Source organism: Calonectris borealis, chromosome 1 (assembly GCF_964195595.1).
Source record: "Calonectris borealis chromosome 1, bCalBor7.hap1.2, whole genome shotgun sequence".
In the NCBI taxonomy this organism is placed as follows: Eukaryota; Metazoa; Chordata; class Aves; order Procellariiformes; family Procellariidae; genus Calonectris; species Calonectris borealis.
This window is the reverse complement of record NC_134312.1, coordinates 103,566,465-103,584,551: the sequence shown is the minus strand read 5'-3', so window position 1 is coordinate 103,584,551 and position 18,087 is coordinate 103,566,465. Positions and strand designations below refer to the sequence as shown.

The 18,087-nt window shown below is 41.2% G+C and overlaps 1 protein-coding gene across 1 annotated transcript; it reads left to right on the top strand.

Annotated features, from left to right (window-relative positions):
• The first annotated feature begins 4,387 nt into the window (after positions 1-4,387).
• CHMP2B (charged multivesicular body protein 2B) lies at positions 4,388-17,689 on the top strand. The gene is made up of 6 exons (XM_075170232.1): positions 4,388-4,550; positions 7,814-7,905; positions 11,979-12,173; positions 14,687-14,789; positions 15,576-15,682; positions 15,840-17,689. Exons 1-6 carry the CDS (start codon positions 4,517-4,519, stop codon positions 15,951-15,953), a joined length of 645 nt encoding a protein of 214 aa, XP_075026333.1. The 5' UTR covers positions 4,388-4,516; the 3' UTR covers positions 15,954-17,689.
• Positions 17,690-18,087: the final 398 nt, after the last annotated feature.

Sequence of the window (18,087 nt, the reverse complement as noted above, 5' to 3'; positions counted from 1 at the left end):
AGTCTGTCAAGTGAATTCAGTGAATTATCAGGCAAAACGTGCACATCACAAAGTCCCTCTTACATAAAAAGACAATTTCAGTCTCCACAGATGTCACACAGTCCTCACAAGAACAAATTAAAACAAACCGTGCTTCCACACCTGAATGTGTATTTCCCTCTATCCTGTACACCTTGTATGCCGTAAGGCGAAGATGAGTAGCGATCTATTGGCAATTGATCCTTTTTAGACAGAGAAAGCAAGAAACAATTAAGTTATTCGTAAGACCAACAATACACTCTCTCTGCTTCACATACATGCCCAATTCAACTTAAATTGTGAACAGATGGGAAGCAAGACATTCACTCATATTTCAGATCCACCACACTCCTCGGTATTTTCTTAAATTAATGAAAAATAGCCTTTTTTTGAAAATGAAAATGTTTAGAATTATAAAATATTTCCAAATAGATAATCCTGTGATTGTTCTGTAGCTCGCTGACTTGATCCCCATTGCAACCTCATTTATTTTGGCATTATTCTTACCTGACAGCAATTCACTACTGCCAGTATTTGTAGACTGTTAAATAGTTTTCCCTTATGAAATCTATCTCATAATTTTACTTTCAGTGTTTCTAAGGGCTGTGTACTTGCTAGATGCGACTCCCCCTTTCCTCCTATGAATGAGGTATTTTTCAGTTCTTGGGAGCTTTCCAAAAAAGTTGCTGGAAAGTTGTCTAATCTGCAAGGTGAGGGTGAGATGCGCTGTATAAACCACTTTTTTTATACTTGTACACATAAATAAGTGATTTCATTTTGAACAAAGCAGAGAAAATGAATTTCAGAACCATGGTATCTGAGGGAACTTCCAGCATCTTACAGCTGCACCATTTCCACTGCTCTTCTCTATCCTCTTTATACTCACCTGTAGGGTCTTCTTCATTTATTCTCATTGTTTCTTTTTATTCTTCTTCACAAATTTCCACACACACCTTTTGCGATGACCACCGATCCTCCCCTGCCCCTTTCCACTTCACCTTCTCCCCAGCATCTCACATTCTGTGCTCACGGAGCGCGTTGCCATCGCCTCTCTGCCCTGGAGAGCGCACTCCAATTTCCAACTACCGTTACTAATAAATGCAATTAGAGAGAACATCATGACATACACGCAGGCCGTGTATGTGGAGCCGTACATTTAAACACAGCCATAGCATTCAGCCTGTGCCACAACAGACTCTTACTCAGGAAAGAAATTCAGATGTTGAGCTGAACTGCAGCCCGAGCTTCTACAGGGTCTGCAACTCTCTCCCTGCCTTTTCCTGTCTCCCTCCTAACTCAGCCTACCTTCATACAACAAGGTATAAGGTCACGCAGCCTGTACAGCACAATCTCACAAACTCTTACATGTGTAAGTGTTGTGTCATTTGATTTCAGTGGAGCGCCTCCAGGATAAAGTAAAGCGTTAGCGAGTCCTTAGCAGGATTTGGAAGATGGCCAGTTGCTGAGGCCCCAAAGACGCTTCTCCTCGTAACCTTATTTTACACGTTAAGAGCTGTGCATTTCATATAACAATACATTTATACCAGTCTTTGACCATTTATCTCCTTCAGGCTCCTGTAATTTTCAACTTACCCACTTCATTCTTTACTACACATGGCCTTATTTCATTTCCTTATATCTGCAGATGAGAAATTAGACAGGCCCAGAATAGATCAGAGTACTGAATTTGGGTCATTATCCACAAAGCATCCCAAGACAGACTGCCTTAGCTTGTTAGCTGAAGTTCACTTGCAATGTTTCCCTCACCCTAGAAAGAGAAATAAGGAAGACTAATAACTTTCATTAGACCAGCTGATGTAGCCAGAAAGCTTGAAAAGATTTAAAGCATAACCTTGAGACTTTCTTCAAGACTTATATGCCTGAAAGCTCACCTTTCCTTTTCCTCCTGCGAGTGCATCAGAAAAGTATTTTTGCAAATCCGCCACTATCTCTACTATTCTAAAGAACAGTACCTGAAAGAGCTGATTTGCAAGGGTCTCTTCATAGCAGCCGTTTCATCTGAGCACCTGAACATGTTTAGCTTTAAGCAGACTGAACATAGTCATCTGGTTTAGATTAACAATATGCTTAAATACTCCAACGGACCAATGCTAGAATACCTTATATACGTATTTAAAAACAACCACCACCTTTTTCTAAGTACAACTCAGGAATGCAGACCGGCTTTCCTGCAATTAATCTGCTTTTCTTATCCAAATTCATTGTTCATACTTTGATTTGAAGGTGCTCAATTTCAAATTAATACAGGATATTGTAGCATCCTTCTGAACCAGTTTTTGTTTCCCACTTTACTCCATATCCAAGAAACAGAAAATACACAGCCCCTGCTTTTGTTTGCTACTGATATTTGCATATAGTCACTAAAGAAAGGTTAGTTATTCCATCTGGTTGATTTTTAAAGTTTGTCTATAGCATAAAGGACTACGATATTCTTTTTACATTTTGATTTACAAACAGATCCTGAAACAAGACATTGAGAATCTAAAAGAAACACTGAAGTTTAAGCATTATTCTTTTAAAAGATAAATTCAGGGGCTTCTCTTATCCTATCACTGCTACCAAAAAATTCAAATCAAGTATACGATAGCATCCCAGCATTCAGGCTTATAGCACAAAAAAGTCAGTCTTGGCAAGCAATAGCTCAGCCATACTTTATTTATTGCAGTCATGAAGCCTATTACAGACATCTTTGTTTACCTCATCACAAGTAAACATTCATGAAGAAATATTGTGGAAAAATGCTTGTCTGGTCTCATAGCTAATTAGCACAATTTAAGAGTACCCCATGGTTAAGCCGCCTGGCCTCTCTCTCAAGGAAAGTGGGGAACTGAATCTGAATTACAAGCGCTCTCCTCCCCTTCATCTGTGCATTTTCAAAGCCAGGATTTCAGTTTTGCTTACTAACTCATCTCTGACTGATCTAACCTAGCAGACAGTACAGACATACAGGAATAAACTTGCAAAGTATATTTTATTAAACTTATTTCATAGAGAATCGCTAAACTTCCATAGTATTTATGTCATCACACATGATCTAGATTTCAGTCTAGCACAATCAGTGAAAAATAACTAGAAAGCCATGTGAAAAACAATGAAAACTTGCTATTTGCCATAAAACATAAAATTTTCAGAAAATCAAGAAATACTGACACCAAATACATAGTTTGTACCTACCTATGTCCACATATTTCTTTACACTGCTATTATAATATTCTAATAGATTGTTTTTCCATGCAAGGTTATAAAAGTGTGGTTTATTAGGGTACTGCTACCATAAACTTACAATTCTTCCCCAGGTTAAATTTATATCTAGCTATCAAAATGCATTACTACATTACAAACACTTGTTTTTCCTTGCAAATTAACATAACCCCCGCAACACTTTAAAGTAAGTGAAGGTATATCTAGCTAGTATTCAAACCAATAGCTCTGTATTTTCTACTATAGCTCATTTTCTATTTTCTGAGGTCACGATATGTACGTGGGTAACTGCCAATGATGAAACCACAGCTACATTAGAAACTGCCTTATTAAAAAATAAGGATTGTAATTAGACCCTGAAAACCAAGAAAATTGTTATTACTTTTTCCACATTCTTGCATCTTGCGATCCTCGGACAAAGGCTTATCTCGGAAAATTAACGTGTGATCCATTCCCTAGGCATGGCCATGCCTAAGGATGAGGGTTCAAAGCTGGGAAGCTCCTTAACAAGAACCCCACGTTGTCCTTGCAAAGGCTGCTGGAGCGCCGTGCTCAACCCGCACCTCCTTCAGTGACAGGCGTCTGCTACAGCCTGGCGCTCCCTGTAGGCAGACGCTAACCCCACGCGTGTTTCGGAGCACGAGCTGAGCCCAAATCCCGCCAGCTGCCCACGCGCGAAGTTGCACGGGGAGAGGCGGCGCGGGAACTGAGCCCCAAGAGCACCTCGTCGCCGAATGTAATTAATTATTAATAATTAGATATACACGAAAAAAACCTAAACCACTTAGCGGGGCACGGAGCGGGAAGCCGCGACCGCCCGCACACCGCCGCCGCTCCCCCCGAGTCGTGTCCCAGGCTCGTCCCCTCCCGCCGCACCGTCATCCCGGCGCTCGGGACGGCCCCGGCCCGCCTCTCCGCCGCCCGGTGCGACCAAACCCACGCGCGGAGAGAAACCCGGCAGGGAGGCGCTGCCGCTGCCCCGCCCCGGGCAGTGACTCCCCCGGGGGGAGAAGCGCCCCCGCCGCCCCCCTGCTGCGGCGGCCCCGGCGGGGAGCGCGGCGCGGGCCCCGCACGCTTAGCGGCCGCCGCGGAGTAGGCGGGGACAGCGCAGCGGGCCCGTCCCGGCCCAGCCCCGGTCCCGCCCCTCGCCGGCGGGGAGGCGGAGCCGGGCGGGTCTGAGCGGCCCGGCCGCTTCCTGGTCACCTGAGGAGGCGGCGGGAGCCCGCTGAGGAGGAGGCGGCGGCAGCGGCGGGGGGCTCCGGGTCTGGCTGCCGCCATGGCCTCGCTCTTCAAGAAGAAGACTGTAGACGGTGAGTGGGGCGCGGGGCCGCCGGCGCCCGGGGGAGGGCCCCGCCGCCCCTCTCGCAGCCCGGGGGAGGGGGCTGCCCTCCCGGGCGGGGAGCTGCCCCCGGCCTGGGCCCGGGGGGAGCGGGAGCCCGGGGGGTGGTGGCGGCGCCTGCGGGGCGGCCTCGGGCCCTGTGTCCCGGCGGAGCGGGAACTCGTAGGGAGGGGAGGAGGCCACAGCCCGCGCGGGGTGACTCACCGGCGGCGCTCGGGCCAGGCGGGGCGGTGGGGAGAGTCCCCGGGACGGGCCGGCCCCCTGGGACAGCGAGGCGGGGGGTCGCGGGGCCTCGGGCCCTGTGGGGCGGCCGGGCCGGGGTGAGGTGTGGTGGGAGCCGGGCCTGGTGATCCCGGTCTGTGGGTGAGGGAGGAGGAGGAACGTCTCTCGTTGGCAGCGAGGGAACAAAACAGGCCCGCGAAGAGTTGCCGGAGCCGAGAACGAAGAGAGACGCGACGGGTGCTGGTCTGCGGGAGCCAGCTTTCTGCCGTGGGGGGAAGGCGGCCGAGCATGGCCGCAGGCGCGGGGAGCCGCTGCCCGGCTGCGCAGAGAGCCGCTGGAGCAGCCGCCGAGCCGCCACCGCTTGCTCCCTTGGCTTTGTAGGCGGCTCTTAAGACAAGTTGGTCTTGACGTTTTTGTAGTCGGTCTGTTGGCGGAACTCTTAAACTTAATACAGAAATTGCGTTCTCCAGAGTAAAGCCAAAAAAGATCGCTTACCTGACAGCAGTCCTGTGGGCGACGGTCAGCCCTCCAAATGGGTGTGGCCCACGCGTGGCTGTGGGGCAGAGGCTGGCCGGGGGTGGGTGAGCCCCGGAGCTGGCTGTCTGGCATGTTGGGCGCCCTGTGTCAAATCAGGTGGATCCTCGTTCAAAAATGGCACACCAAAAATGACGCTGTGCATCAACCAATCGTGGGTCACCGAGGGGGAATACGTGTGTTTCCCACTTGTCTCTTCCCATTTTTGGTGCAACACCTGAGAGGGGAGGAAGGGGGAGATGGCACTAAGCTTCCATGACCAAGGTGGATTGTGGGAGCCAGGTCAAGTCCTGCTGGGTGTCTCTTGTCCAACCTGTTTTAAGGAATGGAGGTGCTTCCTCCTTACCCTGGTGTGCGAGGCGGTGGCGTGACACACGGGAGTGGCTATCGGCAAAAGGCTGTCTCAGGAATACCCTGCCTTCTGCTGTCTGCTGGAGTAAAGCTAGGAATTTGCGTCAATTGTCACAGAGAAACAAGAACCAACTTCTTATCTTGGCCTTCAGTTGCAAAAAACAAATGAAAGGGCCTCTGACTGCAGATAGTTGCTGGTTTTGGTTTATTGCTATCCTTAGTTTGAGCCACTATGTGAGAACAGAAACAACAGAAATAAGCATCGTGCTCACCCTTATTGTTTCCTGACTTAAGTACAGTTCTTTCTTCTTATCGTCTTAAAGTTCCTACTTCTCAAGCTTGCCTGAACTTACTTCTACGCTAAGGGATTCTTTTTTTTAATAGTTATTGTAGTTAGAAAAGACAGTCTTCTATGTAGCTATTAAGCTTTTTCTTTCATTTTCGCAAGCGGAGCTGTGCAAGTAATATATGTTTGTCTACCTTCAAAATTACTTGCCTGTAGCATTGTTTTCAGAATGATTTTCACTGCTGCTTTGCTGGTGTGAAGAACGCAGTGTTGTATTCCATGTCATCTTTCAGTTCTTCATTATTGTCTATTGAAAAGTCTACATCTCCTGAAGATGCTTTTTGTGTAGATCTTGGAGCAGTAGTAGCACTGTAAAAACAGGTCTCTCTTTCACAGAATTTGTTTGGAATGAATGTATATTTATTTGGCCAAAAATAATTGGTGGGAGGAGGTAGTGTATATGCTGTCTTTAAATGCTGCTGAAGGTTTAGGGTTTTTCTGACTCAAACCTATTAAGGTTGAAATACTTTCAGCAATGGATGTTTCACAATATTTCTGATTGTGGGAATGAAGAACGTGAATGCTTCTTTCTGTTTGTAGAAAAATTTTCGCAAGCCTTAAAAAATGAAAAGGGTGGCTGCGGTTTCTAGAATTTATCCTTCGTGCCTTTATTTCTGTTAGGAATTCTGCCTGTTTGTATTGATTTTCACGTGCTTCAAGCTTTGTAAGTACAATAGCAGTGCCCTGCCATGATGTTACTGCTGTGGATTGGCAGAAAGAGCACTAAACAAACTTTATGGGACAGTCTGCTCCTTTTAAACTCCCACCCAAAGTTTATCTAATGTTGTGTAGACACATACATTAGGAGCAGATGAATGTCTTCTTAAAAGTACTAACTTTTTCCTCTATAAAGGTCAGAGGATGCTGAGTCAGATGCAGACCTCTCTAACTTTTCCCAGGTGAATCACACCTAAGCACATGTTGTAAATTCTAACAAAAGTTAATTGCAACTAGCATGATTGATGCCTGTATTGTAAATAAAACTTGCTTTAATAAGTGGATGTTACCAATAAATAATTTTTAAATAGTGCAGTAGGCAAAACTCCTATGAAGGATGATATGTTTCACCTGACAGTGTTCAAGCTTCTGCTGGCTACATCAGTTGTCAGGAAACTTAAATTTGCTATAAAGGCCTCCACTTTCATATCTTAATATTCTTACACATCTGCTAATTGAAAGAGTTCGAACACTATTGCTTTATAGTCTGACTTGAAGTTGGGCTGCACAGATGTGGTACATTTGTAATCTCTGTTGAAGCAGAATAAGGATGGAGAAGGGCAGGATCCAGACTGGCATCTAAGAGTATCTCCACTATTTTAATGGACTTGGGAACTCCTTAACTACTCTAAGGTCACATATATAAGGTTTCTTCAGCTGATCTACCTGTTGCAGTTAGGCCTGGCTGGTTGAAAAGCAGTGGGCTCACAGTGAATATGTTATTGCTGAGTTAGGGTTGAACTTGGAGAAAAACGTGTGTACCTAACTCTTACTGTCTGGTTGAGACTCTTGCTATGGTTATGGTGCAAAGAAACTACTAGGTAAAATAGCCTTCTTGTTACGCGATATGGCCTATGCTGCTGAAACATAATCATGTTGTATATGTAAAATTGTATTTTGCTAATATTTCATATATTTGAAATGCTGACAATTCTTTGATAGCTGACAGTTCATTCTGAACAAAGCAGGCTGTCAAACATGCTGCACATCTGCAGAGTGCTTAGCAGACAAGATGTTTATGTAGTATTGAAAACTTTTCCCAGCTATAAATATTTTCTTTCCAGATATAATAAAGGAGCAAAATCGAGAGTTAAGAGGTACGCAGAGGGCTATAACCAGAGATAGAGCAGCACTCGAAAAACAGGAAAAACAACTGGTAAGTAGAGCAGGGAACTTTATTTTACTTTTTAAAAACGACCTCGATATAACAGAAAACTTGCAAAGTGCTGAAGATATAACTCAGTGTATAATAATTGAGCACTAAAAAAGTTGTCTTCCCCTATCTAAAAGTGATTCTCAGTCTTTAACATAGGGAAAGCCTGAAACAATGTTTTTAGATTAAATAACCACATTCATTTTTCCCTTCCATTCTTAGCATTCTCTATCCTTCTGAAGGTTTTTTCTAACAGGCTTGTAAATCAGTGGTCTTGTGGTGGAAAAACTAAAAGAAGTGTCAGTGCTATCATATGTTACTATGACTCTGCAGTGGGAGAGAGTGCTTGAAAAACCATAGGGTATCATGAATACCCCATAGGGTTGTTATTTTCATTCATATAAACTTCCCTACAACTAGCTAATAATAGTAAAACTATCTGCCTAAATTAAAATCTATTTAAAATTTAGTGTGTGACCTATCAAGTATTCAGTGAATGGATGCTGCACCTGTGTGGCAGTATAATTGGATAAATGGATGTGACAGATGGTGGGGTTTGATGCATGAAGACATGCTCAGACTGTGGGAAAAGCTATGCAAATCCAGCCACTGTTTCAGTAGCTATTGGGGTGTTGTTTCATGGCAGCAGGTCACACGAATACCAAGAGCTGGGAATAATAAACTAAAAGAGGTCAGAGAAATTGTTTCTGGAATCCTTTAACATGTAGGATATAATAGGTTACTCATAGATAAGGCATTTTGCAGTATGAAATATTCTGACTTTGGAAATAACCTTAATTTTCATGAATACTCAGGTTGAAGTTTTGATTACTTACTACAGTAAATTGTTTCAGAAATGTTGGATTTCTGAGGAGAAGAAGAAGAAGGAAGTGAAATATATCTTTGAAAAAGTTAAAATTTGCTGTTAGGATGAGAGAATCAATGGACAATAAATATCAATTTTTAGAGTCAGATCAGATGAAAAAGGACCAAGGGCTTATTAGTCAATCTCAGAACATTTTGTTATGTACTCTCTTCAGAAAGACTTTTTTTCCTTAACTATGAGGTACTACTCTGAGAAAACTTAGTTCTATTAATTCTGTGTATAAAAACACCTTAAAGTGTGCAGACAGTTCTGTTTCAGTTCAGTAACCTCATATGACTATATGAATTTTGATTTTTTTTTTTTCCCCAGAAGAACATAATTGACTTTAATAAGCTTGCCCCAAACCTCTCAAAAGCAAATAGTGTATTGCAGCTCTTTACCCAAATTCTTCTTAATGATGAATAAAATTATCTCTATATATAGGGTTTGATTTCTGCAGCTGGATTATCAGCAGTGATTTAGCAATGGTTGGTGTGGGTTTGTATTTCGCTTTGAAAATCAGGTTATAAATGCTATTTAGGTATTTCATCTCGGTGAGAAAATCCCTATTTTTGAAAGTTTGCTGTTAAAACTAGGGTGCAAACTAGTGTTTGCTAGTGTGCAAACTAATCCCTCCTATCCTTCACAATAGTTGGTGTATGAAAAAAGGAGATAATATTCTGGGCATGCTATAGAAATTTATTTTGTGGTCTCTGTAAGCTCCTTACAAAGAGGACAGCTTTATATATATTTCAGGCCTCTAATGTTTGAACAGTCTCATGCTCCTTATTTGCCAGACAGACGTACCTTCTTGGATTAAAAATAGTATATATGACTCAGCCTTTCAGAAATTATGGATTTACAGAAAAGATCTTGTGCCAGTGTCATCTCTATAGTAAACTTAACCATGATCTTTAGTAGTAGTAAAGCTAATGCAGTGGGTCAGTTTACACTTGTCTTTAAATATGACTGTTTTGCATATCCTGATGACCAGTATTTACCTTTTCAGAGCAACATATCTTCTTATAAGTGCAGTTTTCTGGACTACCAGTGCACATAAAATGAAGCAACTGTATTCCTGTAGCAGGTATATTCTCCTGAAGAGTCACAGGAGAAAGCTGGTCTTTAAAGGCTGCATTTACTTAATGGAAAAAATCAAAATGTACTCATAGAATCATAGAATCATTAAGGCTGGAAAAGACCTCTAAAATCATCAAGTCCAACCATCAATCAACACCACCATGGCCAGTAAACCATGTCCCTAAGCACCACATCTACACGTCTTTTAAATACTTCTGGGGATGGTGACTCAACCACTTCCCTGGGCAGCCTGTTCCAAGGCCTGACCACTCTTTCAGTAAAGAAATTTCTCCTAATGTCCAGTCTAAACCTCCCTTGGCGCAACTTGAGGCCATTTCCTCTCATCCTATCGCTGGTTACTTGGCAGAAGAGACCAACACCCACCTCGCTACAACCTCCCTTCAGGTAGTTGTGGAGAGCGATGAGGTCTCCCCTCAGCCTTCTCTTTTCCAGACGAAACAGTCCCAGTTCCCTCAGCCGCTCCTCATAAGACTTGTGTTCCAGACCCTTCACCAGCTTCCTTGTCCTTCTCTGGACACGCTCCAGCACCTCAATGTCCTTCCGGTAGTGAGGGGCCCAAAACTGAACACAGTATTTGAGATGCGGCCTCACCAGTGCCGAGTACAGGGGCACGATCACCTCCCTACTCCTGCTGGCCACATTATTTCTGATACAGGCCAGGATGCCGTTGGCCTTCTTGGCCACCTGGGCACGCTGCCAGCTCATGTTCAGCCGGCTGTCAACCAGCACCCCCAGGTCCTTTTTTACCGGACAGCTTTCCAACCACTCTTGCCCAAGCCTGTGGCGTTGCACGGGGTTGTTGTGGCCGAAGTGCAGGACCCGGCACTTGGCCTTGTTGAATCTCATACAGTTGGCTTCAGCCCATCGATTCAGCCTGTCCAGGTCCCTCTGCAGAGCCTTCCTACCCTCCAGCAGATCAACACTCCCGCCCAACTTGGTGTCATCTGCAAACTTACTGAGGGAGCACTCGATCCCCTCGTCCAGGTCATTGATAAATGTATTGAACAGGACCGGCCCCAAAACTGAGCCCTGGGGAACCCCGCTCGTGACCGGCCGCCAACTGGATTTAACTCCGTTCACCACAACTCTCTGGGCTCGGCCCTCCAGCCAGTTTTTTACCCAGCGAAGAGTGCACCTCTCTAAGCCATGAGCTGCCAGCTTCTCTAGGAGAATGCTGTGGCAGACAGTGAGAATGCTGTGGGAGACAGTGGACATATACAAAGAATTGAGATACTATGGCAAGCCTTCCTTAAAAAGGCTAAAAAGGAAAAATTAGTTGAAAAGTTTACATTACCAAGTCATAAATCAGAAGGCATACTTTGAAAAATCCCAGCTGACAAGACTGTTTGTGCCAAACCTTTTTCTGGTACCTGTGAGCTAAATAGCTTGCTATTTCTCCTTGAATTGATAGATTGGGGTTTGGGGTTTTTTTTGTAAGCCAGAAGTGTCTGTCTTAAGGTTTAAGCACATGTTGTTGTAGACAAATTATACCACTTTTATTATGTGCTAAGTTAAGTCCAGCTAAATTATGTGGGCAAGCAGCCTGTAATTATTGCTCATCTAACTTTATCTACTTCTTCCCCAAAAAGGTTATGAGAATCTCTCAATGCTGAAAAGGTGTTAAAAAGAACCTATGAACTCCCCATTTCTTCCATGGGCAATGTGGCTTGATTGCCCGTAAATGCAAGAAATCAAAGATAATTAGAGTCGTGGCACTAATAGTTGGCTGGCCATAATAACTTCTTCACTGTTGAGGTTTGTTTTTTTGAAGTGTTACTCCTTATCCAGATACGGAATTGGATGTGCACATATAAGTGAATGTGATGTTATGCAGAATTTGAAGCCTTTTGGGGAACTGTGTGCTACCATACTATAATTCAGTTTTGTTGTGTTTTTTTCTTCTGGTCAAATCATAACAGCACTGTATTTATTCTACTAGACAACCTTGGTAGAAAAGCAAGGAAGACTATCTATATAACTTCAAATGTCTTAAAAAGAAAATCAAGAGGATAGTTAACTTTTGGAATTTAATTATTGGTGTTAAGGCTTAATTATAGTCTTTATTTGAATGAAAATTCTGTAGAATTAATCTTATATCTTTTTTTAACAGGAACTGGAAATAAAGAAAATGGCTAAGACTGGTAACAAAGAAGCCTGTAAAGTGCTAGCAAAACAGCTTGTACAACTGCGGAAGCAGAAAAATCGAACGTACGCTGTTAGCTCTAAAGTCACTTCTATGTCGACTCAAACAAAGGTCATGAACTCTCAGATGAAGATGGCAGGAGCTATGTCAACTACAGCAAAAGTAAGGCGTTACAAGATGTTCTTTTACATTAAAATGCAGCATATGGTTGCAAGAGTTAAGTTGTGTTGTTTTGTGTAAGAAAGATAATTGAAGGGATAAAACTTATTGCTTAATACCCCAAATGGTGTTGAGGATACAGTAAGGAAATGTAATTTGATTCATATTATGAAGTTTTTGTCTAGTCAATCCAGCCAGTTAGCACCTAACTAAGCGTATTTTCTTAGGCTAGACATCTGTCAAATGGTTGCATGGTAAAAATAAACTCTAATGCCAGTGGAAGAACTCTTTTAGCACATCAAAAAAACCCAAACCATGCCGCTACAGTGTCTTGCCTGTATGTCTTGTCACAAGCAGTTTTTATTGGGAAAAAGTAGGGCATGCTTTGTCTAGAAACCAAGGCACTGTGTCACAGTAGCTTTATGGCTTGCACAAAAAGTAGGTTATTGATTTGGATTTTAAGTTCCTAAGGAAATCTAATCTGGAGTTCTCGCTCTTTGTGCTCTAAGGAAACGGTATTGCATTAAGTTTTCTAGCAAATCTCATCTCATAAGAGAGTCTGAAAAATCTTAATTTATCCGAGTCAGTTGTGAACTTCCCCTATTTCCCTGAATTGATAAATAGGGAGTTTGCTTTTTGCAAGGAGGATTGTTCAGTTTGAGGTGTAGGAAACAGAATTAGCTCACATCATTGTAGACCACTTGTGCTTTTATCACAGTCCAAGTTAAATCCAGTTACGTGCCAGTTAAAGACAGTAATGCAACACAACTTAGTGCAGAAAGTAACTACTGCTAAGGTTTTGCTGTCAGATATCTTTTAGAAGCAGCATGTTGGCAGGTATCAGCTGTTCAGCGATACAAAGTTGTGGCTCTGTAGCAAACTTTCCATCCTCCATGACTAACTGACACAGGGGGGGCTTGTCTGACTGCACAACCGATCAAGTTAAACAGCTTACTCAGTATTCCTACAACAGTGTTGCATGTGAGCAAGTTGGTCTTGCTTTTTAATTATTACATGGTTGACTTGTTTTTATCTATGAGACGGCATGAATTAAATTTCTCAAAACCAAAGTGTTGTTAGACTAATTATGAAGGTTAAGTCAGTACAAAAACCAAAAATACTAAAAAAAAAAAAAATTAACCAGCATCCAGAAAAGTGATGTTTTTTGAAACACAGCAGGTACTTCTACTATGGACTATTTGTGTAACATTATTGGAGAGGAAGGTGTTAAATTCTTTTGGTCAGTTTTGAAGTGAGTGTTTTGCCTTATCAACAGGGGAAGCTTATAAAGGAAAAGTATTCAGTCATTCATTTTGAAGCTTATGAACTATTCTTAATCTCATACAACCATCAGTGAAAAATATATGGAATCAGTTGTCTCAACAAGCAAGACAAATACATAAATGCAAAGCTTTCAAAATATTTTCTATATACTTTTTAGCATATATGGCACTAATTTTGGACATAGTAAAGTCCAGTTAATACTTACCTGTTTCTTTTAGTCATGCACCTGACCTTTATTTTCTGAAGATACGTAAACTTTATATCAGTTTAGTGCAAATATTTTTGATCTCCATCTATAACTCTTGTAGAAGAATTCTAAAGAACCAACACCCTCTAAGTCCAGAAAAACTTTTTGAATTCAAATAATGTGACTATGAACACACTTTTTGAAATTCAAGTAACATTAGAAGCATAATACATTATCACTTTAAACAAACTCAGACACGAAAGCAGAAGAGCTTCTACAAAGCCAGTAGCGGCTGTAGTAGCTTGATAGCATTCCTTTTAATTAACCAACTCTTTTATCTTCTCAAAGATGATTAGACTTTTTGCTCATGTCTATATTTAGGTTTTGACGATCCATGGGAGATACAGTAGCTTCTTAGGAAAGAAGAAAATGCTAAATACTGGTGCCTGCAAAGGCAGTGCTGCATACTTGTAGTAAAACAGGTGAAGTTTATTACACTGTCACAGAAAGATCTCTGCGCTTCACAAAGATTGACCCTAAGCTAATATGTACTTCCTGAACACTTCGATATTTGCTTTTCAGAGAAAAGTAATTTTTCCATTAAATTATAACATAAACAATTGCAATTTAATGCCTGTCCTCTAGTGGTGGTTCAAATAAATGTTCCTTACTGAATAAAAAACCTGCAGCCATTTACCTCTTTAAAGTGTATAGCCTGCAAGTTAGGAAATACTGTCCTATTCTTTTGATTTAGATCAGGCAGATTTTTCCTAATATAAGGCCAGGAGAAGGGTTGTGGTACAAGAAAGACGCATACATTTAAAAGCGTATCATTAGGGTAGTAGATAGCAATATTTCTTACTAGGTGCAGACTGTACTATTGATCTGTTGTGTATCTACAGTTCTCATGGGATGTAAAGAGACAAGGAAAGTGAAATTTGGACTGAAGGTTTTTTTATTAGAAAAGTCTTATTCCTTCTTAATGTATATATTGGCCTTTACTAATGTCTCATTGTATGATTAAGGGTTTTTTCAATATTAATAGACAATGCAAGCAGTTAATAAGAAAATGGACCCACAAAAGACACTACAAACTATGCAGAATTTCCAGAAGGAAAACATGAAGATGGAAATGACGGAAGAAATGAGTAAGTTCTGCACTTCAGGGAACAGCTAGCTGCAGCCCACAGTGCTCTTAAAGGGGTAGAACGAGTCTAGAAATACTGGTGTTTGAGATTTTATTTCTACAATTCATGAGATTGACAGCAAAAATGAAGAGCAAAAAAAACAACGCATGTCTGAGCAGGGTGGCTGCCTTAGGCTTATAAGTAGCTCTAGATACCTAAATCCATTTCTTCTCATCTTCATGCAAAAAACCCATTATACTTCTAGAAAGAACATACTGGAAGGGAAGGGGATTTCAGACTAGTTCAAAACCTTGTTGGTATAACCGGTAGGGGGACTTGAAAAATTGCCCTTTCTTTAGCTGACAGTTCTGCATGTGCTTTTTTTCCTTCTGGGACTGGACGCGTATTGTTGCAATTCAGAAATTAGCTGACTAATTAACAATTTTGCAACTTATTTGGAGGAGGGAGAGGAAAGGGATTTTTATGGAACTGTAGAAGATGTTTTTAAGAAACGTTCAAGTCTAGTAGGGTGGGAAGTAGGGTGGGAAATAGAGCAACTGAACTATTTTGGTGAAACCAAACATTTTTATAAAAGCAGTCGTGCCTTACCCTGTTGTTGCTCTAGCTGTGCTCACAGGCTTTGCAAGGCAGAGGTTAAGAAAGCCTCTCCGATATACAGCTGCTTTCTGTTGGTATCTTACACATTGGTATTACTACTACATTCTGGGAGGATAGAAAGATGCTACTAAGCTATTTCCGAAATCTTTTGGCTTAATGTGGTGTGGATTTTTTTTTTTTTCTTTTAAGTTAATGATACTCTGGATGATATTTTTGATACTTCTGATGAAGAGGAAGAAAGCCAGGATATTGTTAACCAAGTGCTTGATGAGATAGGAATTGAAATCTCTGGAAAGGTACGGCTATTTTTACCTAGTTCATGTGCTTCTTCCCCTTCATTGCCTTTTTTTAAATAGTTTATTCTAGCAGCCTTTATTTTACAGCCCTATTCTAGAAGTCAGCTTGTCATAACATGTATTATTTTGACTGAAGAAAACTTCTGTCTTCTTCTAGATGGCCAGAGCTCCATCAGCTGCCAGAGGCTTACCATCTGCATCAACATCAAAAGCTGCTACCATATCAGATGAAGAGATTGAACGACAGCTCAAAGCTTTAGGAGTTGATTAGCTTGATGGCAATATACAGTCTGCCTTCTAATTATTCAGCTGCAGACAGATGTAAAAAGTGCAAATACTCTTTCAATGCAACTGATGTCTAGGAAAACTCTGAAGCTTCAGAAATGACAACTTGAAGTTGGTACTGGGGGAAGGAGACAGGGAGAATACTTTGAATCCATTCACAGGGAGAAGTACACTTGTTGTGTCCATTGTATGCAGTCTTTTTTGAGCACTGGACCAACCAGGGATGTAGTTCTAGTGATAAATTAATTTATACCTGATCTGAATCTGTCCTCTGAATTCAAAGTTTTCTTCTATCTCTGTTGCTTATCTGTCTTTAGAATTGGCTATTCAGTGGCTGGTGGTGATGCCTCCTAGGACAGCACCTTTACAATATATATAATTTTTATAAAACTATTGCCATAGAAAAATTCTTAGTCTGTCATCTTAGCACAAATGAAACTTTACCTTTGCTCTTAGTTGGAAACTATTTTCTTTTGATGAGAAATAGGCTTGACCGTCTAGCAAATTTAGGCAGAAAGAAAAAGAATTTTATGTATTTCTTTCAAGTTCCTATAGTACCTTTTGAGTTGATTAAATAATAGCTGGTTATTCTTTTTACTGAAAGGGAAGGATACTGTCCTTGTGCAGTTAATTTTAATGGAAGAGGATTTAAATTTGTTAGTGAACTTTGTCGCATGAAAGGCACTGATTGAACTCAATTGTACTGTAACATAGCTAGTTTCAACAGAATTGCTGTGCCTTTATGTATATAAATCTTGTACCTTTGTGATTTTTTTCAGAATGAAAGGTAAGTAAACTGTAATTAAGATAGGTTTCACAGAACACTATGGCGAGAGCTGTGTGTACACTTGATGGGACTCAGTGCTGAAGTTCAGAAATGCAACTTGTGCACTTGCAAAAAGGACATTTGCCTGAAACAATATTTGTATATATTTTACAGTATTTCTTAATGGAAGATAACTGTGCATAATTGTATTGTTTACTAAGATTCAATTGATCACATTGATAAGCTAAATCTAAATTTTAATTTTGAGAACAATTTTGAATGATACATGATAGTTACTTGTCTAAACACGGTAATAAAAGTGTTCTGGTTCCGTGAAGGTTTTTCTATGGTCTCCGAACTGCATCAGCATGATTCAGTAGAATGCATTGGGCTAACAAAATAAGAACTGTTGATAATGTAAATAGATGACAAAGTCTGAAAATGCAGTTCCCAATTATGACTTTCCAGATGGTGTGAAGTTCCTCAGCCCTTACTCTGCTGGAGATCATTTGCCCCTCAGCTGTACTGATTTAGTGGGACTACTCATTGAATAGAAACAACAAAATCATCTTGGCTTTAAAAAGAGGAAAGCAAAATACCTCCCAAGAGTGAGACAAGGATAACTGTGGGGGGACAAACTTCATAAAGAGACTTTGCTGCTAGAGAAAGTGTGGCAGGAAACCATAACCTCTGTGAAGCTACTGTTGTCGCACCGTCTGCTTTTTAGGATTGAAGTCAGCAGAGAAATAAAAATCAGGTGAGCCTTCATCTGTTTTTTGGCATAGAAATGGAGGTGTTCTTTCTCTTTGAAGGAAGTAATGGACAAACTACGAATCTGTGAGGTAGCGGGTAGGAATGTGTAAGTTTATATATTTCATATATCTGATATGAGGTGAATATTCTTTTTTTTACAGGTTATTTTGTAAAAATCTAATAAAAGGCTTTTAATTCCACAATGACTTCATCCTCTGTAGGGTTAGTCTTACATATCTGTCTCTTAGTGGGCTTTCTTTGGCCTCCTGTTAGCTCTGGTAAATTTTCCTTTGACCTATGCTATAAAGCAGCATAATATTTGTTGAAGTTGCTTGTGGGTCCTTGACTTAAACTCAACATTCAGTAAAGACTTGATTAAGTTTGCATGCCTTTCTGTCTGTAACTGGGTGTCCAAGTACTGCTCTTAAGCACTGAAGGAGAAACCGTAATATGAAATTAACTAGGTATAAAATGTTACTGATAGATTGTATTTTGGTTGAACACCAAGGCTTGTGTCCTTTCTGAATGAAGTGTGCACTTTATCCTTTTAATGACTTTCAAAATTGGGCATAATTCTATTATGAGTTCTTTCCTCTATCTA

What these genes read in the sequence shown, in the direction of transcription:
- CHMP2B (XM_075170232.1), top strand. Translation starts at nt 4,517, where the DNA reads ATGGCCTCGCTCTTCAAGAAGAAGACTGTAGACG. An exon ending in GGAAATGACGGAAGAAATGA is followed by an intron (nt 14,790 to 15,575) that starts GTAAGTTCTGCA and finishes TTTTCTTTTAAG; the next exon opens with TTAATGATACTCTGGATGAT. An exon ending in GAATTGAAATCTCTGGAAAG is followed by an intron (nt 15,683 to 15,839) that starts GTACGGCTATTT and finishes GTCTTCTTCTAG; the next exon opens with ATGGCCAGAGCTCCATCAGC.